Source organism: Dipodomys spectabilis, unplaced genomic scaffold (genome assembly GCF_019054845.1).
Source record: "Dipodomys spectabilis isolate Male_0828 unplaced genomic scaffold, ASM1905484v1 ptg000600l, whole genome shotgun sequence".
Taxonomy (NCBI): Eukaryota; Metazoa; Chordata; class Mammalia; order Rodentia; family Heteromyidae; genus Dipodomys; species Dipodomys spectabilis.
This window is the reverse complement of record NW_024871277.1, coordinates 525,948-550,615: the sequence shown is the minus strand read 5'-3', so window position 1 is coordinate 550,615 and position 24,668 is coordinate 525,948. Positions and strand designations below refer to the sequence as shown.

Below are 24,668 nucleotides of genomic sequence, written 5' to 3'. Positions count from 1 at the left end.
AGATTGTGCTAAGTCCATCAAAATTAGAAACATCCTTTCTTTCTTCCCCAAAGGGTAGCATTTGCTGATCTATTCAACTACCAGGCAACACAGCAAATAAAATCCATCTTGGAATACAGGCTAATTTTACTCCAACCAGACAGAGGCTTGTAACCTTCCTCGTCTCCCCTAAAGCACTGTTAGATGAGATTCATTAGTGTCCAACAGACTAGAAAACCTTTCCTGAAACCAGAGTCCTGGGTATGGTGCAGGCCAGGGTTTCTTGCCTTCTACACCATCTTTTGGGAAACCAACCCTTTGCTCACTTGCAGCTTTTTAGGGGCCAAAGAAGCTGAGAGTAAACTTTGGGGACAGGTAGAAGATAGATTTAATGATGGAGCAAGGAAAAAAAGGGATGCAATCTATCCACAAGGCTCCCAGTGTAAGTCCTCTAAGGATAAGAGGCAACACTCACTTGGTTAAGTAAAAAACAGGACAGGCACGGAGCCGTGCTCTGGTGTGAGTGGCTATTTGGTTTAGCGTGCTCAGGACGTTGCTCTTCCAGTCCTAATTAGGACTCTGCCCAAGTCAGTGTCTCACGATGGCCAAAGCGCTTTGGCTGCATAACACCATTTGACAAGGGACTTAGCTAAGCAGGAGAGGCTGGCTCCCAGGGTAGTTGGGAATTGTTAGTGAAACTTACATGTATTTTGCCTTTTTTTTTTTTTTTGTAAGTGGAAGCAGCACATGGCATAGACGAGAACCCGGCCTCACTTAAACGGATTCCTGCAGCCCCCTTCCCCTCCACCTGCTTCCCCCGCCCCCCATCCTGCATCCTGGTGGTTAAGGTGGAAGGCCTAACTCCTTGAGTGATAGGCTTGTTCTCTGTGCCCCCCTCCCCCTCCAGGTCTTGGTGACAAGATGGCTGGCTGCTCCTGCTGGCAGTCACGGAAGAGGCTTTCCCAAGTCTGTAGGCCTAGGCTGATGCGAACCCCAGAGTGCTGCTCACCCAGCCATCGCCACCCCAAGGGCCTGTGGCTAGGCAGCTTCCGAGCTGACACACAGGGGAACGCACTCCGGGGACACTCTGGGGCCAGCTGTCCCCGGGGCTCTATCCAGTGGGCTCACGGGTGTGCGCAGTGCTCTCCCGCGCCCCGGGTGTTTTGGCGTGGGCGCCCGGGGGGGGGGGGGGGGAACCTGCGCGGGGAAGCAGCTGATCCGGGACTCGCGGCGTGGGCGCTCGGGCAGACCCGGGGTTCTATGTCTGCAACCTGGCGGGAGTGCCCGCCCTTCCCCGAGGCCAGAGTCAAGAGCGTGCATCGGGCGCCAGGGAACCGCCCCAAGCGCCGCCCTGGCCGGTGCTCCCGCCTCAGTGCTCCCCACGCCGGCTTCCTACCTGCGCGCCGGGGCCCGCGGCGGCTCCGAAGGGCGGCCTCATCATGGGCTGTGCGAACATGACCGGCTGCTGGGGCATCATGGGCATGGCGGCGCCCGCGGGAGGCTGCGGGGGGGTGGGGGGGGAAGAGGTTTGCACAGGCGTGGACCCCACGCGCGGACCCCCAGACGGGCCACCGTGAACAGGGGGAGTCACGGGGCGTGGACAGCCCGCTACCCACGGCGGGTGCCTTCATCCCGCCCGGCTGTGCGGCCCACGGACTTATTCTAGCGTGTACACACGTGCTGTCTGTGTGCGTGCGCACGCACGTGCGTGTGTCAGACCTGGGGCTTGGCTTGGGCACTCATGGGACTTATTCGCTCCAGGCGCATGCTCTACGGCTTGAGCCACAGCGCCACTTCTGGTTTCCTGGTGGCTCGTGGGAGATCAGAGTCTCATGGACTTTCCCGCCCGGGCTGGCCTCGAACCCCGATCGTCAGATCTCAGCCTCCCGAGCAGCTTGGGGGGGGGGGGGCGGGGACAGGCGGGAGCCGCGGGCGCCCCGCTTCCGGCCGGCGCGCTTCGTAGGCCGGCTCAGGACTCACCATGCCGAATCCCGCTCCAGGCTGTCCCACGGACGGGGCGCCCGGCCCGGGGGCCACCGCGCCGGCCGGAGGCACCGCTCCTTGCTGCGCACCACGAGCCCGGAGGACGATGACAGCGGCGGCAGGGGCAGCAGCAGCAGACACACACACACACACACACACAGAAACAACACCGTTGGCTTTCAGACGGCAGGACGCAAGCGAAAAACGCGCATTTCAAGCCTGTGCGCAAGCGCGCATGCGCGCGCAGTCCCACACGTCAGCTCTGGATGCCAAACGCCGGCGTGAGCGTGACGCCGAGGCCACGCACGCCGAGGCCCGCCAGGGGCGGCGCCCTCCCTGTCCTCCCCGGCCTGGCCTGGTCCGCACACCGCCCGCATTTCTGACTACTCCTCTGGGTGTCGTTCCTGGTTTTGTCCTGTTGTGGGCATGCACCAGGCCCCGGGCGGTTCTTCCTGTAGGAAGCCGTTAGGAGATGGCGGTGCAGTCTACCAGTTCCGGGTCAGGGCTGGGCGGTTCCGGGTCAGGGCTGGGGGGGTTTGCATACCCCATTGAGCCTCCCCTTACACCTTCCCCTCATTTAAAACTCATCCCAGCCGGGCGCTGGTGGCTCACGCCTGTAATCCTAGCTACTCAGGAGGCTGAGATCTGAGGATCACGGTTCAAAGCCAGCCTGGGCAGTCTGTGAGACTCTTATCTCCAATAAACCACCAGAAAACCAGAAGTGGCGCTGTGGCTCAAGTGGTAGAGCGCTGGCCTTGAGCTGAAGAGCTGAGGGACAGCGCCCAGGCCCAGAGTTCAGGCCCCACGACCGACAAAAAGATAAGTGCAATCAAGGGTCATTTCTGAGTTCTTCCCCAGGTGTGAACCACCTGGGCTCAGCCTGGTATTTTCTTTATAAAAAACTTGACTGAGATAAAACTCATGCAGCATTTACATGCACCGTTTAGAGTTATAAACTGTGAAATCATCATCATTGTCTAATCCCAGAATATTTCTATCATTCCCCAAAGAAACAGTCCCTTCTAACTTCCCTTTCCCCTACCGCCTGAGCCATTCAATCGCTGAGTGCCTGTTTCTATGGACTGGCCTATTGTGAATACTGAATCTAAATAGAATCTTAAGCTACTCATTCCGTTGATTATGGCTTCTTCTACTAGGCATACACTTATACATTCTAATTCACCTTAGTTCATATTTATGTTGTATTTGTATTTATTCATGTTTATATTTCTTTCATGCGTGCTTGTCTGGCTGGAGTCTGAGCGAAGTTCAGGAGTTAGTTCAGAACAAGGAGAGGGCGGTGCCCAGAGAGTTTAAGGAGTGGCAGACAGGAGCAGATGAGCACAGGACAGAAACCCCAGAGGGGTTCAAGCAGCAATGGCTCACCTAGTTTTGCTTTTAAAAATAAACATAGAGGGCCTGGGCACTATCTTTTAGCTTTTTGTGCTTAAGGCTGGTGCTCTACCACTTGAGCTACTGCTCCACTTCTGGCTTTTTGCTAGTTCATTGGAGATAAGAGTCTCATAGAACCTTCCTTCCTAGGCTGACTTTGAATCATGATCCTCAGATCTTGGCCTCCAGAGTAGCTAGGGTTGCAGGAATGAGCCCCTGGCTCTGGGCAAAAAAAAAAAAAAAAAGTTTTCATTGATTATTGATTGGGACAATCAGAAAAATGTAGGAAAAAAATAAGACTAAAAGATTGCATGATAGACGACAATAATGTAATATCTGAGTTACTATTCACTGGTAAAAAGTTCTTCCTATTGTCTGGCCTCAGTCCCTCCTGCTGTTGGAAATGTACTCTTCCCCCCTGGACCCCTTTTTCTCTGGCAAAAGAATGTCCATGGGAACAAAAATGTGAAATCAGAAAACAGAACAAAATTATTGATAAAGGGCAAAACGTCTTGAGAAAGAAAAACCCCAGACAAAGGCTGACCAGTAGTCAGCTTTTGTCCCTTTTCCATCCTTGCTAAAAAGCAAGAGAACATCTCTCCCTCACTCAAGTTTACCAAGCTGGCAGCTTTTCAGAAGGCTACTGACAACCTTGAGGCTTATCACCAGCTGCACTGAGCTGCTGTATTAGTCAGGAGCTTACAATAAAAACCACTTCTGTAATAGTGTCAATAGCTTTGACAGTATTGATCATGCTAACCAAGTCAAGATTATGTTTTGCCTATGCTCCTGCGACTCAAGGCTATGTTTTTGCTATGTTTTACTTCTATAACCTTGCTTGCTTGCCTCAGTAACAGGGCCTTAAGCCCACCAACTGAAGACCACCACCGAATGGTCCCACTATGGGCAGCCTATTGCAAATTATTACATGTGATATTTACCATAAAGAACAAATGAATTTAAAGGTCATATAACTATAACCAATGAAAATGTGCCAAACCTGCCTTGCATGGCTCATCTATGTAACTCTTTGTAACCTACTCCTACAAAAACCCATCCTATCCTGAGCTCAAGGCCAGTCTCCTACTTTCCCAGTGGTAGGAAGCAGTCCCTGCACGGTAGTAATAAAGTTTCTAGCTCCTTTCACTGGGTATCTTGGAGTCTCTTTGGATCTGGGATATGATAATGAAATGCTTCGGAAAAACTGTTCCCATAATTATTTAAATACAGAAGAAGCATAGAAAACATTTCAAACTATTTAAAGTAAAAAATAGGTCCCGTTGTTATTGGACATCAAAGTCAGTGGAATTGTGTTCCAGTAGACTTTGCATCTTGCTTCTACTTCTTCACCATGGAGGCAGAAACCCAACGTGAGTGGCCACATTCAGAGAAATGCCCTCTGCTCCGCACATCTGAACATGGACACTGGAGGCCTCCTCCCACATTCCCCCCCTCCACCCCCTGCCACGTTACCTACCAGAGGCGCACTCGGGGGCACGCCCGCAGACCATGTGGCTGGCGTCACCTTTGGCTGCCAGTTGGCTCCACCAGTCAGCTTTTTCTCCCCAGCATTCCACTGGAGATCTCCCCTACAAACCAAGCAGACAAAGGAAACAGAGCCAAGAATTAGAAAAAAAATGGAAGAAGGTAAAAACTTACAGAAGGGGTCTTATCCTGTTTTATCTAAAAGACTGAAGAAAATATTCATTTCGATCTCAATGATAACAGAAATTTCCTGTCACCTGTACAGAAAAGTATGCTGGAATATTTAACTCAATTCCTCACTCATCGTCAAGTTTACAAAGAATACATGATTAATGTTAGCCACTTCTATTTTGTTGGATTTGAGACACACTGCTGATGGCAACTTGGGATCTTGGAGAGTTTCATATCACTGTGTCATGCTGACACTTTGCCCTGCGGTGATTTGAAGGCAGGACAGCATACATTGCCTACCACCTTAAAAGCCTTCCTTGCTACCAAGGTGCCGTGAAAGACTCGTAAAAACCAGTGTGAGCTAGGAACAGTGTAATGAGTTTGGAATTTTAAGTTATTAAGCTATTTGAACCACCATCGTAAAGTATGTCTGGATAGAATGGAAACAGTCTTCGAGACCACAATGGATTATCCTTTTTCCTTGCAGGGTAAGAGCAGAGGTTTCAAGAGAAGAGCAGCTAACAACTATTTGAAATGAAGAATGGATTTTGAAATTATCCAGTCTGAGCATGACAGCAATGTTTGATAGTCTCAAACCAACACAAATACACTGTTAAAAGGAAATTAGATCATTTCAAAACACTTACTTTTTGGTTGTGGTACCAGAGATTCCAAGATCTATAAATGGATAAAAGAAAAAAAAAAAGGAATTGAAATCACTATATTCCACTTACATACTTAAGAAGTCAAGGAATAAAAAACTTAGAGAAAGTCTAACATTTTGCTTGGAGTGCCTGCATCCAATTGTAAAAAGATCTTTACAAACTTAACGATTTAATTTTATTACATGTCATGCTTAAGAATTGCATCTTGGTGTTTTGTTTTGTTTTTCTGGGGCTTGAACGTAGGGCCTAGGCACTGTTCCTTAGCATTTCATTCAAGGCTGTTGCTCTACCACTTGAGCCACAGTTCCATGTCTGGCTTCTTGCTGGTTAACTGGAGATAAGAGTCTTGGATTTGTCTTCTTAGGCTGGTTTTCAACTGTGGTCCTCAGATCTCAGCGCCCTGAATAGCTGGGGTTACGGGTGTGAGCTGCACACACTTGGCTCAAGGACCACATTGTGATGTGTTGCCGAAGGGTAGGCATGCGTAGATTCAGCTGTCTACCTTGTGTCTGAGAACTGGATTGACTAGTCCACAGTCCATGGTTACAAACTGTTGTAAGTGGAAGGTGACAAGCACTTGTGATTAAATAATTAGTTATTTACCATTAGTTTCATAGAGAATGGTAACCAGCTAACTGACTGAAAATGTGCTCCTGTGGAGCATACTTCCTGCTTCCTTGAAGGTGTAGAAGTGAGGCAGAGGCTGGGCAGAGGCCCTCATGCCCCGCCACCTCCGGCCCTGGTGTTTTTCCACTGCACAGGCTGTACATTCGCCTTCTGCCCCCAGCCTGAGCTGGGGTTTCATTGTCCTTCGCTTCACTCCCAATGGCCTCACAAGTGATTCCTCTTCTCTCCTCTGTTTTGTCTCTATGACACTTAGGACTTAACATACTAAAGAATTTGCTTACTTAATTCAATCAATTAGTTTCTGCTGGTGGTAGTGTGGTTTGAACTCAGGACTTTACGTTTGCTCAGCCCTGTGTGTTTGATTCCCCCCCCCCCCAACCCCGAATAGTTTCTTGTGTTTTTGCTCTGGGCCAGCACACACTGTTGGAGATCCCAGGCATGCATCCCCACACCCAACTTCTTAGTTGAGATGAGGACTTGCTAAGATCTCTTGATCTCTATCTCTCAAGTAGCTGAGATTATAGGCATGAACCAATGCACCCATCCTGGAATCTGCTTATTTTAAAATGTCTACCGTTTGTCTCTGCCTTTCCTATGGGCCATCAGAATAGAGATTTTATCTATTTTGTTCATTGATTTATCTCTCATTTATCTCAAACATTTGTTGAATGAATGACTGAAATGCAGATACACAATTTTAAATACACTACATAATATCCTATATTATATATTACAGTACAGAATTCAAATATACTGCATTCAATACTAGTGTATTTCAAATATACTGTACTCAATTATATAGCATATTATTCAGATATCCTGTGTTCAATTTACTCTCTACCCTTGTTTTCAAATGATGAGAAAGTCTTTACTACATACCATCCACTTGGCTTCATACCTGTGCATGCTCCTTAATTGTTCCTGTGGTAGTTCAGATTAAAAATGGCACAGGTACTCCTGAGACAATGGATTCACCACTATTACCTTCCTTGAAGGGCTCTGGGTTGAGCGCTAAGTCTTTCTATCCTCTCCATCAGCAAAACCAGCCGGAAGATGTGTGAAAGGACGGAAAACAACACACCTCGTGTAGGCGCCCATTGAAGAAAGCTGATTACTCACTGCCTACTAAGCTGGCCAGGGACGAATCCAGATCACTTCCCAGGGCTTTGCTGGAGGCCATGGCTGGACTGGGTGGTACCATGGAGACAGGGGCAGGCTGCCCAGCTGGTGCCATGGTTGGCATCAGAAGATCACCTAGACCATCAAATACTGGAAATCAAATAGATCAGATTCAGAATGATCGAAAAAAGAAAGAAATGGGGGGGGGGGAAGCAATCACAGGCAGAATGAGAGAGAGACTCTCTTTTTGTCACAGATGGCAATGAGTAACTATGCATTCGTATGACGGAAGGCACGTGAGCCACAGCAGGGTGCCGGGGAGCACGCTACACGGGTCTGCTCAGAAAGCATTGGAACACTAATGAGGATGGAGAGAGATGGGGAAGAGAGCTGTAAAATGTATAGGATGATCCCTGACCCCGCTAGCTCTCTGACTTCTGTGGAGCGACTGTCTAGGCTTTTCTGTTTTCTCATCTCTCAGTGGGGAGAGTGCCACTAACACATCATACAAGGCTTCAGTGTAACAGTAAATGAGGGAATCCATTTCAGCTCGTTTAGTGGAGTGTTTGTTTTGTTGTACGGCTAGTCTTATTAACAACTGCTACAAAAATACTTTTTTTTTACTCAAAAGGATAGTGACTAATCACAAGGCCTAAAGGTTTTACTCTGAAAACCTACGGCGCTTCCTTTAAAGTAATTCCTCAATAAGCAAAGAAGATCACACCTCCTAGTTTTCTATGAAAATAGAACACTTAATCTAATAGTCAGAACCTAGTAGTAAATGTCTACAGAATGGCTGATGGTTAGTTTTGAAGCAACAACTTTGGCTTTTCTTTCTCTCTCACTGTAGCAATTATGTTTAGTTTTCACTTTAAAGGGGATGTTTACATTAAACAAAATTCTAAGAATTAGCAATCAAAGACCATCACTGATGGTGTCTGATCTCTGTAGGACAAATACCACGTATCAGATGCTAGAATTCAAAAAGACTTCAAAATGCAGATGCTGTATCTTTATAAGATACTGAAATCTCATTTTGTGGTTGTAAACAATTGTTTTAATCAAGAAACTACGAGTATCTACCATATATGCTACTACGCAAGAGTTATAAAGTAAAACAAGGAAAGCATTCAACTAGGCACTGGCAATAGACGCAACCAATTTGTCAGGCAGGGGATGTATTTAGGGTACTTCTGAAACACATTGAATTACCAAAAACTCACCAATTGAAAATTTGTAGTGAGGACCCAGCATGGGGAGAGGAGAATGGAAGAAAATACAAACAAAATGACAGCAGTGATGACAGGTCCAAGGCAGGCAAAGAATATTATTTGTGTCTCAACTTCGTCAAACTGAGGGCCATGCAAGCTTTCGAGGGTCTAAGCAACAGGCAGGGGGCTGTCCGACCAATTCAGAGACAAAGACTCAGGTACGAAGGTCGTACCAAGAGTGTGTGTGTGTGTGTGTGTGTGTGTGTGTGTGTGTGTGTGTGTGTGTGTGTGTGTGTGTGTGTGTGTGTGTGTGTGTGTGTGTGTGTGTGTGTGTGTGTGTGTGTGTGTGTGTGTGTGTGTGTGTGTGTGTGTCCCTTGACCATTTCTAAGTCATGTGCGTGTAAGCTCATGCAAAGAGATGGTGTGCGTGGTTAAGTGAGAGTTCTGCTAAAAATCAAGAAGAGAAACAGAAAGGGTTGTAGGCTATTCTTAAAGCTGTAAAAAGGTACTGGAAAGTTTCATTCAGGTTGTTTCTAGAAAGAGAGACTTAGCTTTTCAAGCCTGGCTATCACTCAGGCTTGCTGGTGGCTTTCTGACCTCCGCTGCTCTGTGTTGTTATCAGAAGAGACGGTGAGAAGGCTTGCCAGCCGGTGCCTTACCTGACGGGTCAAAGGAGCTGCTGCTGGAAGTGGCGGGCGTGCTGCCAAAGGCTGCCTCGAAATTGGGCTGGAGCAGGTTATTCTGAGCCGGGGTCACCGGGGACGGAGAAGGGGCCAGGAACGAACCCCCAAACCCTGGAAATTAAAAAAAAAATCCCAGAAAAAGGTGAGCAAACACAACTAATGGTGAAAGAAAAGAAAGGAAAAAAGAATGCACAGTGGCTATTAGTAGGCAGTGTGCCCAGAACATTTCACTTTTCAAAGTTTCTCTCTTTTAAATAATGTCAACTAATTGTTTAGAGGCGTTTCATTGTGATATTCCCATATGTATATATGATTGAGATATACTTGGATCAAATTCACCTATTACTCCTTATCTCTGCTCCTTCTCCCCAAATGAAAACAATTTGCTGAGTTTCTTGACATTTTCTTAAACATAGCAATGTATACTAACTGGTAAATTAACATTTATAAACTATATGAATATATCCCTTTCCCTCTCTGTCCTCACATGGGTTCCTCCCCTGAATCATTCCCCTTTGAGCAGGCTTTCTAGTATGCTGATCCATCATGTGTTAACGACAGATTTACTTTAATTAGAAATACGATATCGTACACAGGGATATATGGACTTATTAAAAGAACCGGTGGCATCCAATTGTTACTATGACCAAGTACAAAAAGCAAAGAAAGCATCATTGGGGTTAAAAGTCAGGCAATTATTTTCATTATATTTGAGGATCTTATGTTTCTACAAATATACTAGGAGCCACCTAGAAAGTATCTAGGTAGGCACCTTAGCTTAGAGTGACAGAAGACGATCTTCTATATGTATCTCAGGCCCTCTGGTGGGTTATCTCCAAATATGGGCCTGCTTAACTCTGCTTTTGGAATTCAGAAGCAGTCCTGGGCAGGCAGCCTGTCTCCAGGCTGGACCTAACCAATGCAGGTTCCACATGCAGCTGGGGTAGAACATGCTAACCAAGTCATTTCTCTATCATCTGCCAATAATATCCCATGGCTTTCAGATCTTACAATGCCAGTGGCTTCCATTTACTAATATTCAGCCTAAACACTGCATTTGTGTTTGTGGACTGAAGGTAAGAAGATCACAAAGTCTACTGAAAGTTAACCGGACCTAAAATTCTTTATTCCTTGAGGACTAGACAGAAATCATTTCTCTCAGTTAATGGACAAAAACAGCAGCAGATGTTACTCTGCCTTGTTGTATAAGAATATTCAGCCTGGGAGGAGCTGAGAGTGATGTGGGTTGAGGATATGAAAAATACTTCAGATTGGAAAAGTTGTGAGTTATTATGAAAGTCTTTCTCGAGTTCACAGAGGTCATGTTAGGCAATTTTAGTATTTGAAAGGTCGATTTGCATTGTGAATACCTTTACTAAAGGAAAGATGTTCTCAGCCGTGCCCTGGTGCCCATGCCTGTAATCCCAGCTCTTCAGGAGACTGAGATCTGAGAACTGCAGTTCAAAGACAGCTGGGCAAAAACGTCTATGAGACTCATGTCTTCAATTAATCACACACACACAGAGCAAAGCCAGAAAATGTAGTTATGGCTCAAGTGGTAGAGTGCCAACTTTGAGCAGAAGGCTCCAGTCCCTGAGTTCAAGCCCCTAGACCAACACACAAAAAAGGACTACTTAGTCTTTGTCTTACATAAAATTTTAATAATTTTTTTTCTGTTTTTAAGTTACTTTTTAAATGTCTAAAGAATACTATGCCTGCTATTTATTTTTCCCCTTATTATTTTCATGTAAATGTATTTCCTTTAAAAAAAAAAAAAAGTAGCAGTGCTGAAGATAGAGTCAAGCAGCACAGTGCTTGCTGTGGTCCTGGGTTCAATGATCTCCAGCACCGAAGAACAAACAAAAACAAAAAAGCAAGCCGGGGACTAATCTTAGGTGGCACAGGGAAAGAGCCCTTACAATAAAGCTCTTAATGAAAAGTCTAAACCATTCATGATCATCTGGGTATTGTTTGTTCTCTTTCATGTTCATTAAATAGTTTTATTACTCATAGCCAATAATGTAAGACTAGAACATTCTCCATAAAACACAAACTCTGTTATCTCTCATCCTCCCTTTCTTTTCCCTCCATCCCTCCTTCACCCCTCCCCTCAGATCCTGATTTGAACCCTATCATGTTTGTGGGCTTGCTATCTACAATTTTTTAAAAACTGATTCTATTTAAGCAGACTTACATGTGCACCAAATGAAAATGCTTGGGGTAATGTGAAAACTCATATAGTCACTACTGGCTAGAATCCCCGAGTTTACAGGATAGAATTACATTGATATTTCAAGATTTTTTTTTAAAAAAACTAAGAACATGATTTCCTGTTGCTTTGGTATTTAAACAAGCATGAGAAATGCCTTTCTGTAATTAAAACACAATCTGGTCCCAAGATTAAACCTTAGGGGGAAAAAAACTTCAAAATTAAAAGTTACTTAAAATTTCTTCGATCATAAGGTAATATGCTTCCATTTGTGTAAATTAACTCAATTGTTTTGGAAGCATTAAAACCCACATAGACTCATTTGCAGTAAATATTAGTTTACTTACATAGAAAAGAAAATAAGAAAGTTTACACAATATACAATTTCCCCATCATTGAAAGAGCCATGGAAGTTGTAGTGGAAGAAGTAGAATGTGCAGAATAAATGAAACTGAACTCTCATCACCAATTTTCTTTCTTCTTTCTTTTGGTATCCCATTTTTGATTGAATAATATACTTTCTTTTGGGGGACTTTTTCCAAGCTCCCCATGATACCTGATGGATGGGACAGCCCTTTCCTAGTTGCTCCTGATGTTTTTTAGATCCTGTCTCGTCCCTAGGAGCAAATCTCTTGACGGAGTCACTAACCTCTGACTTGGAGCCGGGTGAGAATGCTCCGTTTTCCGTTTCTTAGTGGGAAACACTAGATGAGCCCCAGTGGGCTCTTCTGGAAGCAGTAGCTCAGTTCTAGGCCTGGAGGGTCAAGGGGCACAGCAGTCTGAGCACGTGGGAGGTAACAGGGTGGCTGGCCAGCCCTGTACATGGCAATCAGAGCCTAGCCACTCTGCCAGGCTCCTGTCTGGTAGGAGCTTTTCTATCTGGGGCAGGGTAGAAGATATTCAGGTGAGAAAGGCAGACTTCTCAGAATTCTGCAAGAAGCCAGAACATTTTCAGGTGCCATTTCAAGCTTATATAACTTCAAAGCAAGAGGTTTTTTACTAAAGCCCATAGGTCATTTCAAATAGCCATTTGAAACTACGCTATTTCTAGGGTCAGATGAAATCTCATTACCGGACCTTGGATGGGTGAGTTACAAATACAAGTTCAGAAGGAGCTGTGGCCAATTTGAAGGACTGTGAAGAGTATCTAGGCCAGGAAAATAACCAGGAAGGTTGAGAACTTTTTTTTCTCTCAAGTGAAAGGTTTGGTCCACTGTCTCTCATCATGTTTCACCTTCCCAAGAACCCAACAGCAGGCAGGGCTCTTCACAGCTCAAGAAAATGCCGCTGGCAGACGCCGAATGAATGAGAGGATGTGACCAAGACACTGCTAAGTGCGATCACGGTGTCTGGAGAGCACAGGAAAGACACCAAGAAACCACTATTGTACTTGAGAAAGAATTAAATAACCAGATCGAATTACTGATGGGAGGAGAGGTTAGCAGCCGACTACCTCCAGCTTCTTGAGGAAAGATGAGAACTCAAAGAAACTTCCTACAACCCTGCAGGTTGACAAGGGTGCCTCAGGACCTGCCATTACTACAAAGCCGAACACCAACGCTTTGGCCTGCAACACTGGGGTCAGTATTGTTTATGATACTACTTACAACCATGAGTCCTACCCTTGAGATGGGAGCTAGTCACTTACTCTTACAGAGAGCCACACGAGAGACGTGGCAGATTCCCATGTGGCAGCTGTACTATGTTGTGATGATCCTTGATGATCCTTATGGCTTCTGGCTAGCCCAGGACCAAAGTGCATCCCCTGAAGGGACTAGCCGGATGGAAGCTGCGTCTCAGAGTCTGCACCTGGGTAGCATCCCTGCTGTGCCATGTGGAAACCTACTGAGTTTCCCTGATCATCTGGTCCTGTACTTGGCACATTCCATCATTTTGAGGTCTGATTCCCATGATGCAATGCTCTCCTGCCCCAAAGTTCTTCCTGTCCTTGAGTACTTATACTGTTCTCTCTCTCTTTTGTGTGTGTCAGTTACTAGGGGCCTGAGAGTTGTTCCTTAGGTTTTTCACTTAATGCTGGTGCTCTAGAGCCTCAGCTCCACATCTGGCTTTTTAGTGATTAGAGATAGAGTCTCTTTAGACTGCTTAGACTGCCTTTGAACCACAAACCTCAGATCTCAGCCTCCTGAGTAGCTAGGACTACAGGTGTGACCCATCAGCGCCTGGTTCCAATAGTTCTCTCTTATTCTGTCTACTCTATGCTAACAATAAGCAAGGACTCTAGATAGACTGTACCAATCTACCCCATACCATGTCTCTGTTCAGCTAGCATCAGCTATGTATTTCAGATAGAAAAATGATCAGCTTGTTAAAACAATGATTTATGTCAATGGTAGAGAGCTTTAAGTCAATGGTAGAGATCTCTAATAAGTTTTTCCTAGGATGATTTATATATCACAACACCATTTGTTAAATATCATGGTACATTTCCCACAAATCCAAGATAAATGAGCCTAGTTAGTATAAGGTGAAAACTGCCACACAAGACCATTATCTTTTCAGTAAACAAAAAGACAAGTGCTAAATGAAAATAAGGCAGGTTGGGACAATCCAAGGAGCCACCATTGTATACAATTAATTGTGACTTTAAGACTGCTTCCATAAAATCCTGGGAAATAATCAACCTTCCCGTATAGAATGCCATGGTTTTCAAGTTCATGTCTTGAATGTGAAAGAAAAATGTACTTTTCAACTTACGTAGTATCTGTTACTTATAAATATACATCTGAACTTAACTTCTTCCAAACGCTACGTTAATTAAATGAGTTACCAGCTAGTAGGTCGGCCGAGGCTGATGAACTAGAAGCTGCCTGAGGAGTAGGTTGGGACTCAGATGCACTAGTTCCAAAAGCATCTATCCGTTTATCCATTATGCAGCAAAAAAAAAGCAAGAGAACGTCAACAGTAAGTACCGTAGGCAACTCAAGTGTGAGGCACAGACACGCAGAGACAGGACATCCTGTATGTGGGCCTGTCCCCTGTGTGCATGCAATGTGATGGGTGAATGAAGCGATGCTCTAAACACTTCTAGTTCATACTTGGAGGAGGGGGGGTATTGCAGGGTATCCCAGGCTGGCCTCAAATTTCTGACCGTCCTATCTGAGCGGCATTTTGAGTGCTGGGAAGACAGCTATGTGTGCTACTAACATCATCTCTAAACATTTCCTTTTCTCAAAAGCCTTCTAAAACATTTAGGAATCAGGACACCCCCCCCCCCCCAACCTTTGTGATATTAAGACACTTTAAAAAGAAAAGAATGAATCTTTTGGATCAAATCTCGTCACTTACCAAAACAGGACTGAGGTTTAAATTGTCATTAATTTATTTTTTACCAAAGGTAAAAAAAAAACAAAACAGAAGTTTCCCACCTAGAAGACTATCCAACTTTGGAAAATTTGAATGCAGCTCAAGCAGCAGCAACAACTCTGTACTTTTTAAGTGTCCATGACTGGGGCACGAGACTTCCAAGTCCTGACCTGGTGAGCTCTTGGCATTCAACGGCACCTGCCAGGGCCGGGGGCAGGCATGGGTCATGATATGCTGATGTCCAACAGGAGCTCAACCACATTCCCGTGGCTCAGGAGGGCTCACTAGCCTCCGAGGGCCCCCCGAGCATCGGGGACATGGCCCAGACTTTGTCTCTAGAAGTCTACTGCCAACAGAAGACTTTAGCTGGATCACCCAGAGAGGTGGTTGCAGAACTCTCTACGTGTTCCTGCTTTCCGATGTCGTTAAAAGGAAGAAAAGGATACATCCTACCCAGAAAAATCATCTTCAAACTCTCCGGAGGATTTCTAACACACTAAGCGTGATGTAAACCCACGGTGGCACACACGCGTGCCATCTTGCTTTTACGCCTTTGGTTTTGACTGGGGGATGTGTGTCCAAGTCTGAATGGTCTCCTCCACCGTTCTATTGTAAAGAGCTCCGGAACGGTGCCGGGTCCGGAAGACCGGGATCACCAAGGGAGAGGGGCAGAGAAGACGACCCTGGGGTTGACGAGGGTTGGGAGGAATGGAGGGCGGCGGGTCATGCAGTGAAAATGGGGATGCAATGATGAGGTTGGAGATGATGGCAAAAGAAATGGAAACACATAATGCCGCATGGAAGAGACAGAAATGATGCCACGTGGTTTGGAGAAAAAGGATGAAACGTAACGAAACAGAGGAACAAGAGCCGATGGTGCAAAACGGAAAATAAAACCAAGCGAGTGGTGGTCAGGGTGGGAGGAGGAGAGATACGCACCCCCGAACAGGTCTATCACGCCCGCGGGCTCCACCTTTGCGGGAGAAGCAGCGGCTGCCGGGGCGGGCGCGGCAAACGCATCCACTGCAGTGAGCACAGAACACGAGAGTGCGCGTCACGCGGGAGGGGCAGCGTGGGCCGGGGTGCGGGCGCACGTGTGGGGCGCGCAGGGCCCCCAGGCCGGCTCCACGGCTGGGATAGAGCCAGGGGTTTTACACCCTATGCCCGGCCTGGGGCTCGGGGTCCCGAGGATTCCCGTGGAAAGGTTTTCTTTTTTTCCACCAGCCTTGGATTTGCAACGTGAACCCTCACCTGTCGGCCATGGGCGGAGGGAGAAGCGGGCCACACTTGCAACCCGTTGGGGCACGTGCGCGAGCCCCACCCCCCACCCCAGACCTGAAGGCGAGCCCTGGCACGGGCACTCACCGGAGAGGAGGTCGGCTGTGAGCGCGCTGTCCGGCACCGGAGAGGCCCCGTGCGGTGGAGAGGAGAAGCCATCTTCCCAGAGGGACAAGCCAAAACCAAGCACAAGTTAGCGGAAGGCTGGAATTGGGCAGAGATCTAACACAGGTATCGGTTAGTTCGGGGCATCTACGAGCACGCAGCAGCGGAGATGACACGGAAGGAGAAACTGGGCGTTTACCTGTCCCGAACAGGTCTATGCTGGGCGCAGCCTCCGGCTTAGGCGCTGGGGCCGCCGCCACTTCTGGAGCCGCCTCAAAGAGATCTATGACCGAGAGACACGGGTCTGCTCAGCGGGGCGCACAGCCCGGGCTGGGCCTCCACGCAGCAGGGTGTGGGGCACACAGCCTGTGGCCATCACCTCGCACTGTGCGCTGTGCGGGGCATGCTGCGGGTGGAGTGCTGAGCGGAAGCCCTGTCCCCTTTCGGTGCATGAGTGCATGCATGCATGCAGCTGAGTTGCGTGCAGGTGTGTGTGCGAGCATGCGGCTGAGTTGCTTGCGTGCGTGCATGCGTACGTGTGCATGCGGCTGAGTTGCATGCACACAGGCGTGCGTGCATGCGGCTGAGCTGCACGCGTGCGTGCATGCAGCTGAGTTGCGTGCAGGCGTGCGAGCATGCACGCAGCCGAGTTGCGTTGCATGCGTGTGCATCCCAAGGGCCTGGGTTCAATCCACAAGACACAGAGCGTTTGGCAACAACAACAGCAACAAGAAGAGCAACAGAATTACCCCCAAAGATATCTAGAGCGGGAGCGGCGGCCGGGGCGGCCGGGGCTGGGGCCGGGGCTGCGGCGGCGGTGGTGGCCGTGGCGGCGGCCGCGGCAGCGGGAGCAGGAGAAGGCGCGGTGGCGGGAACAGGGGGTGCGGCGCTAGCAGTGGGAGTGACTACTGGAGCGCTGGTCTCGGGTGGCTTCATGGCAAAGAGGTCCAGCTCGGGCGCAGCGTCCGCGCTCCCCTCGGACGGGGCGAAGGGGTCTTTGGGGAAGGAAGGGGGAGACACGCGTGAGCCAGGGGACTACGGGCACACACACGGCGGCGTGCCCGCGGCGGCGGGGCGCACGAGCACTGGCACGCCAGCGGGGCCGGGCTGCCTGGACTGAGCTCCTATCCTCATCAGCAGGGGCAGCGGTAGGGGCTTTTTTTAAAGAAAAGAAAAAAAGTATTTTTTAATAGAGGAAATATCGGCTCCACGGGAGTCGGGAACACGAGCTGCGCGGTACGCGTGGCCCCCTAAGTCTGGTGAGCCTGCTTCCATCCTCGCCCCCCTTCCCCCCCCCCCCCCCCGCATCCGTCTGGCCAAACCCCGCAGCTTGGAAAGTTCGTGAACACAGATCCTAAGAGATCTGCTCTGCTCCTGCCAAGAGACGCCGCCTGGTGCGGGGCGGGAGCGTCCAGTGCGCATGCTCGCGCCCGCACGAATTGTCAGCCACCTTGGGGAGGTGTCAATTCGGCGAGGCGCGCGGGTTCCGGCCGCCCGGACGTCTGGGGGGGCGGCCGTTCCCGGCCGGGCTGGCATGAAGGGTGATTTCTACCCCGAAGGACACAGAACGGGGGTGGGGTGGGGGCATAAAAACAGAACCTCCAAATCACCCAGGGCTCCCCGGGGCGTCGCGGGGACCCACCATTTCCTGAGCAAGCATCGCGGGCGGCGGCCACCGGGGCGGGCGCGGCAGGCGCGGTGGCGCCCTCGGGCACGGCGGGGGCCTCCCCCGGAGAAGCGGCAAACGCATCTTGGGTGCGGTTGTGCAAACAACAGAAATGCGAGGAATACAAAGAGAAGAAAATAGAGTGAAAGAATCGAGTTAACACCGTGAAGAGGGCTCCCTTATACAACATGAATGCTGGGTGTTTCCAAAGGCGTCTTTGGTGGCCCTTGCACGCGTGCACACATGCATGCACGGTGCTGGGTGCACCCTGGCATGGGTTGGCGCGCGTGTGCACGCATGGCCCTGTCTACACCGCGTGAACCCCGATTCTCATTGTATAAGGGCCCTCGGAAGCGTGTTTCATGGACCGCTAGAAACCGACAAAGTAAAACACAAGACGACTTGGTTGTGTACTTTGAGACATCGGGACTCCGATGTGCAAGCCACGCGGGCGCACGGCGGGATTCTGAGGTCTGGCCAGGCCTCACCACCCAAGCCCCCCCCTCCTCCCCGCCAACACCAATGCCTTCTTCCGGGCACATGATGGTAAACAGAGGTTCAGGGCAAACAGAGGGGCGCATCAATGACCAGTTTAAAATTTCTGGTGGTCTGAGACACACTCTCCTGGCGACCTGAAAGGCTTGGCGTTTATACATGTTCCGTTTTTATGATGTTAAAAGCGCCTGGGGAAAAATTTAACTCAACAAGTCCAGGATCCATTTGTAAAGAAATAGGTAAGTTAAGGCAGGATGCTTATTGGTACTTACATTTATTCTTTTAACTACTATTCTATTTTCCTGTTAGTTGGAAAATGATCTGTTTTCAGCAGGCAAAAACATAATTTCATGTTTAAATACTAGATGTCTATAATAATAATATAATAATATATTATTGTGGTTATGAAAAGTCCATTAACACACTGACAGGTCCAGTATATAAATACATACATTTTCCCCCCTCTGTTGTTTTTGGTGCCAGTGCCCAGGCTAGAACTCAGGGTCTGACTGTACTCCTTAGCTTTTTTACTCAAGGCTGAAAACTACCACCTGAGCCACAACTCCAGTTCCAGCCTGTCTCATGAACTTTTCTGTATGGGCTGGCTTCAAACATCAATGCTCAGATCTTAGCCCCTTGAGTCACTAAGAGTACAAGCGTGAGCTACTGGTGCCTATCTGTCTGTCTGTCTGTCTGTCTTATCTACCTACCTACCTATTTTTGAAGTAGCGGGGAAGGAGCCTTGGGTCTTGTTCGTGCAAAAGGTAAGTAATTACCACTTACATCTCTAGTCCTGTATGTTCACTTTATAAAAGCTGGTGTGGATATGTGTGTATGTGTGTGTGTTTCTCAAAGCATCTCTACTAGAAAAATCATAGTATATGAGGAGATGTCCTAGAAATTATATTATTTTGAAAGCATAGAAGCTCCAAGGCTACCATAAGCATGGCAGGCTTAAAAGCAGAAACCCTGAGGGAGCAGGACCAGGTCGACCTAGAACCTGCACCTGCCGTGTCCATAGTACCCACCTAGAACCTGCACCTGCCCTGTCCGCAGTACCCACCTAGAACCCGCACCTCCTGTGTTTACTGTATCTACTGATGTGTTCTACAACACTCATCCTCAGGAGTTGAAAAGCATTTGTGAAATGTGCTTTGGAAACAGTACAGATGTGTCCCTTCTCTGGGAGGTTTATTTAGCATGTGAGGCTTGAGGAAGTCCCACAGTGAAGACACTTGCTTTTCTGTTCAAGTCAAACTGACAGGGGTTCTAGACTGACAGAGGTGTAAACACACACTAGCAACAGTCTGCACCTAGTGTCTTGTGGAATAATTTTTAAAAACCACCTTGAATGAGAGAACCTCCAGAGTTAGAAAGGACTTTAGAAAACCACAAATAGAACATCAGTCACTGATATCTTATGGTTAATTGGATCTGGTTGCTACTCGGCTATATGAAGAGGATATTTGCTCTCCAGAGGTGAGGGGAGAAGGCAAATAAATAATACAGGAGAATACAAAGGACATTGGGCGGGGGGGCGTGCTTCTCCAGATACAACTTTGTGCAGGGCAGGAGCAGCTCTGAGCAGCAGGCCGCAGGCTGGGGTGGGTGGGGCCTCTCTGTCCTCACACAGTCCGGAACTGAGGCCAGTCATGGCAGGGAGAGCAGAACAGCAATGGCCGTGGAGGTTTTGCATATCATTAAATTTCATTCCTACAGCAATCCTATCATTATCTCTATTATGAAGAGGATAGAAGCAAAGTTTAAAGATCATTGATGTGTTCTCATCACAAAAATGACAAGTGGGATACTATAAACTATCCATCAACTGCCTTGATGTAGCCATTCTATGATGTATTCTTATTTCCAAACACCATGTGTAGTTTGTAACAATAACAGGATTTGGTCCTCAGCTGCCTGTCTGAGCTCACACTATACCATTAGAACCATGCTCAACTCTATTCTACCACTTCCTCTGTCTAGGGTGATGAATGGACCAGGCCTGGGGTCTGGGGACGCATGGCTGACCTCTCCAGGTGGCTGCTTCCTCCTGTGTAAGTTGGTTGAAACCCTATTTACAGTGAGGCCCTTGGGATTTTTTTCCCCATCAACCACACATCTTTTTCAATGCTGCTTCTGCTACTGAAGACTAAATATTTTAGCTGGATGCCAGTGGCTCACGCCTGTGATCCTAACTACTCTGGAGGCTGAGATCTGAGGATTGTGGTTAGAATCCAGCCCAAGCAGGAAAGTCCATGAGATTCTTATCTCCAATTAAGCACCCCCTCCCCCAAACCAAAAGTGGAGCTGTGGTTCTACTGGTAGAACATCAACCTTGAGCAAAGAAAAAAACTAAAACTAAAACTAAACATTCTTAATTTTATGGGTGATGGTGGCGTATGCCTGTAATCCTAGCTACTCAACAGGTTGAGATCTGCACACTGAGGGTGAAGTCAGCCCAGGTGGACAAATCTGAGAGACTGTTAAATTCAATTAACCAGCAAAAAGCAGGAAGTGGAGGTGTGGCTCCGGTGGCAGAGCACCAGCCTTGAGAAAAATAAAAGCAGAGGGACAGTGTCCAGGTTCTGCCTTCAAGACTCAGTACTGGTGCCCCCCAAAACATTATGCACTAACTCTCACCTCTTGCTTAAAGGTAGGAGGGTCAACTTTTCCTGTTCCCAGATACCCAAGTCTCTCTGCGCGGGGGTGGGGTGGGGGGGAGGAATGAATCAGCCTCTCACCAATGCTGCCCTAATTACTTTGGGGCATAGACATGGAGTGAGGAGGACCTGCTGAGCTACAGGTGACAAAGCTCTTGCAGGAAATCATTTGTTCACTACCAGGCAGGAACGGAGTCAGGCCTGTGAACTGCTTTGTTTCAAGGCCAGCCATTCCACCAATGTCCTGCTCATTGAGACCCAGCTGACCACCAGTCACCCGGATAGCTTTAAGGATTTTCTTTTATTTTTAATAGTCTGCAAGCTTTACTCTGTGTGTGTGTGTGTGTGTGTGTGTGTGTGTGTGTGTGTGAGAGAGAGAGAGAGAGAGAGAGAGAGAGAGAGGACAGAGAGACAGAGAGGGGGGAGAGAGAGAGAGAGAAAGAGAGAGGAGAGGAGAGGGAGAGGGAGAGGGAAAGGGAGAGGGAGAGGGAGAGGGAGAGAGGGTATGTGTGTGCTGGGACTTGAACTTGACCTGGGCGCTGTCTCTAAGCTTTTGCTAAAGGCTGGAGCTCTACCACTTGAGCCACAGCTCCTCTACTTTGGTTGGTAGTTTACTGGGCATAAGTCATGGACTTTCCTGCCTGGGCTGGTTTTGAACCCAATTCTCAGCTCTCAGCTTCCTGAGGAGTGAGGATTGCAGGTGTGAGGCACTGGTCCCCAGCTATTTTAAATCTTAAAGTCCATCACTGTCTTACAACCCTGTTCTGCATGGCTCCACAAAGTAGGCTTCCATGTTTGGAGTTTGTCTAAAAAATGAAGCAGCGATATTAGTGTGATATATTTGAGAAGTCCTTAAAAATGTATTTTTTATGTCAGTTGTGGGGCTTGAACTCAGAGCCTGGGCACTGTCCCTGAGCTCTTTTTGCTCAAAGCTATTGCTCTACCACTTTGAGCCACAGTGTCACTTCTGGTTTTCTGGTGGTTCATTGGAGATTAGAGTCTCATGGACGTTCCTCCCCTGGCTAGCTTTGAACCACAATTCTTAGATTTCAGATCCTCAGGAGCTAGGATTACAGGCATGTGAAAGAGTTCTTAATGCCTTCAATAAGCCATTTCCATTGAAATGACTGGAAAATGTATGTGAATATAAATCTGAATGTTAAAAAATGTTAAAAATAATGGGTCTTTTCAATTTCCCAAATTTACAGTTCTGCTACAGTAATGACTTAGAAAAAGTCAAGGTTTTAATATTTCATATTCAAATGAAACAACTATTTCCATGAAATTGAAATTCATCACACTTCTTCCTAAACGAATCCACACAACTTCTAAAGTTATGCAGCTAGCACGCAGCTGGGGTCAGCCACTTGCCCATATTAGGGAGAAAAAATATTTCTCAAAATGGCCATGCAAGAGGGTCCAAATGATTTAAGGGTAGGTTTCTGTTTAAAGGCAAATCTCAAAATGATTTCTAATAAATTAGGGGAAATCATGGAAAACTACAAAACAGACTCCAGAACGTGAAGCTGCTGGAGGCTGAACTCTGTGTGTACGGAGATAAACATTGTGCTGAGCCCTGCAGACGCACCCAGTGCCACTCCTTCCCCAGCCAGCTGCGGCAGACTCCACTGAAGCCACCAGGGCAAGCCTGTTCTCTGCTGCAAGCCCGGTGCTACTTGTCTTCCACAACCTCAGAGGGATTGTACAATGCATTCCAGGGAAAGACAGGCACTCCACCCGGGCCCCCTAAACCTTCCCTGCCCTCGCCATCCCAGCTGCTTCCCATTTCTCTCCTAGAGGCTCTGGAAAAGAGATGACATGGTAATGAGGAAACCCAAAGCTATATGGATTATCACAGCACACCTGATGCCTGTCCCTGACATGAGCATGCCTCAAGGCTGGGAGCCCAGCTCCACCCTTGGCTGGATGAGCGGGCTTCAGCTGTCTCCCTAGGCCCAGGCATTTGATGTGGTGTCTCAGAGACTGACCTCAACCTGTGTGCACTCCACACTGCACAGGCAGCTGTGGATGCTCTTTCCCAGTTCCCAGGGCAGAAGGGCCCAACTATTTCCATGGCAGGAGCAAGCTAAACGCCACGGAGATGGACAACCTCAGCCCATTCCCCAGGAAGGCTGCTGTCTAGAGGACCTGGGGCTTTTGCCCTGAGTGTTTGGACATGATTGAGGCCAGGATGCCTCTGCCAGTCTGCATATTTTCTCCGGGAGTGCAAGGAGATCTGGAAGCAGCCAAGCCCTTCATGTCAGATCCCCGGGGGTGGAGGAAGCAGAGGTAGGCTGACCAGGTTAGCAAGACGTGTGTGTGGCGTGGAACCCAAGGAGGTCCCTGTGCACGGCCAAATGGCCAGAGTGGAATGCCTCTCTGCCGGGGATGTCTGCGCGCCACAAGGACACTAACCTCCGAAGAGATCCACGTCCGAGGAGGCCACCGGCACCGCAGGGGTGGTGGCGGCTGGGGCGGAGGCCGGGGCTGCTTCTGCAGTCGTGGTGGAAGGGGTGGGCTCTGGAGCGAAGGGGTCTGAAATCTGTGCTTCGGAGGGGACAGAGGACAGCCCAGCCAAAGAATCTGCAGTGCATCAGAGACAGAGAGCAAAGGGGAAGAGAAGGGAAAGGACAGAAGATACCCAGACTCAGAAAGTGTAGACGAGGACAGTTCTGAAGATGCAGACAGTTCTCATGAGAAAACGTACAGGGATACTCACCCTCTCCCAAAAGGTCTGCCAATGTCCAGCGGGCAGCATAGGGAGAAAGAAGAGCTAGAGCTGAGACACTCATTCAAGCAGGGGAGGCACCCACAGAAGGAACTTTAGCTTTGTGTTTCCTTTCCAGGCCATTTGTGATTAAAACACCAACACCCCACCCACTGGTAGGATGACACTGCCAAGTTGGAAGGGGCCTTTGTCTCCAGATCAAAGTTCCAGTGTTACAGGTGTGCAAACTGAGGACAGGGAAGTCCACAGACTTACCTGAAGCCCGGCCTAAACCACCGTGACGTCAATGTGTTTGCTAATAGCCTGACCATTTCATCTGCTCTGACTGCTTCTGCTACACTACATCAATTCCCAAGAGAGGAGAGTTAGCTGAGCCTCCCTGATTCTCTTTATTTGACCGGTCACTTATACCTGGAATACCAGTGAATAACAGAGGCTGCACGTGTAACTGCAGTTTAGAAAATAGAACGTACCAAATATAGTTAAAAAAAACCAAAATAGAACACAGGTGTAGGTATCAGGAAAAAAAATAGCTCTAAACTATTTTCTGTTTCATTAAGTTTCTCATTAGCAGGTATTTTTCAATGTAATGTATAATCTTAATACTTAGAAGCATAATGATCATATAAAAATGATCATTATTACTATTGCTATTATTATATGGTACTGGGAGTTGAACTTGGCCTCAGACTTCCCAAGCAGGCTCTCTACCACTGAGCCATACCCCTAGCCTGTTTTGCTCTAGATAATTTGAGGGTCTTGTGCTGTTGTCTGGTCTGGCCTGGACCCTGAGCTTCCTATTGGGCCACGAACTCTAGTCCTCCAAACCTCCATCTCTCAAAGCATTAGAGTCTTGAGCCATCACCTTCAGCCTTACCAGGATCATTT

General features: G+C 47.9%; 1 protein-coding gene across 5 annotated transcripts in view; it reads right to left on the bottom strand.

Annotated features, from left to right (window-relative positions):
• The window catches only part of Snap91 (synaptosome associated protein 91), a 114,415-nt gene that overhangs the window by 5,340 nt on the left and 84,407 nt on the right, over positions 1 to 24,668 (bottom strand). For 3 of the 5 annotated variants that reach the window (XM_042671126.1, XM_042671124.1, XM_042671127.1), the window contains exons 14-19: positions 9,292 to 9,426; positions 7,422 to 7,571; positions 5,658 to 5,688; positions 4,832 to 4,943; positions 1,960 to 2,043; positions 1,376 to 1,480 (exon numbers count right to left, since the gene is read on the bottom strand). In XM_042671126.1, coding sequence (XP_042527060.1) covers positions 1,376 to 1,480; positions 1,960 to 2,043; positions 4,832 to 4,943; positions 5,658 to 5,688; positions 7,422 to 7,571; positions 9,292 to 9,426 — 617 coding nt within the window. Of the gene's footprint in view, positions 1 to 1,375; positions 1,481 to 1,959; positions 2,044 to 4,831; positions 4,944 to 5,657; positions 5,689 to 7,421; positions 7,572 to 9,291; positions 9,427 to 15,787; positions 15,872 to 16,213; positions 16,286 to 16,430; positions 16,515 to 16,980; positions 17,227 to 17,873; positions 17,982 to 23,467; positions 23,636 to 23,771; positions 23,787 to 24,668 lie in introns of all 5 variants that reach the window. The other 2 variants (XM_042671129.1, XM_042671128.1) reach the window with 2 other exon arrangements.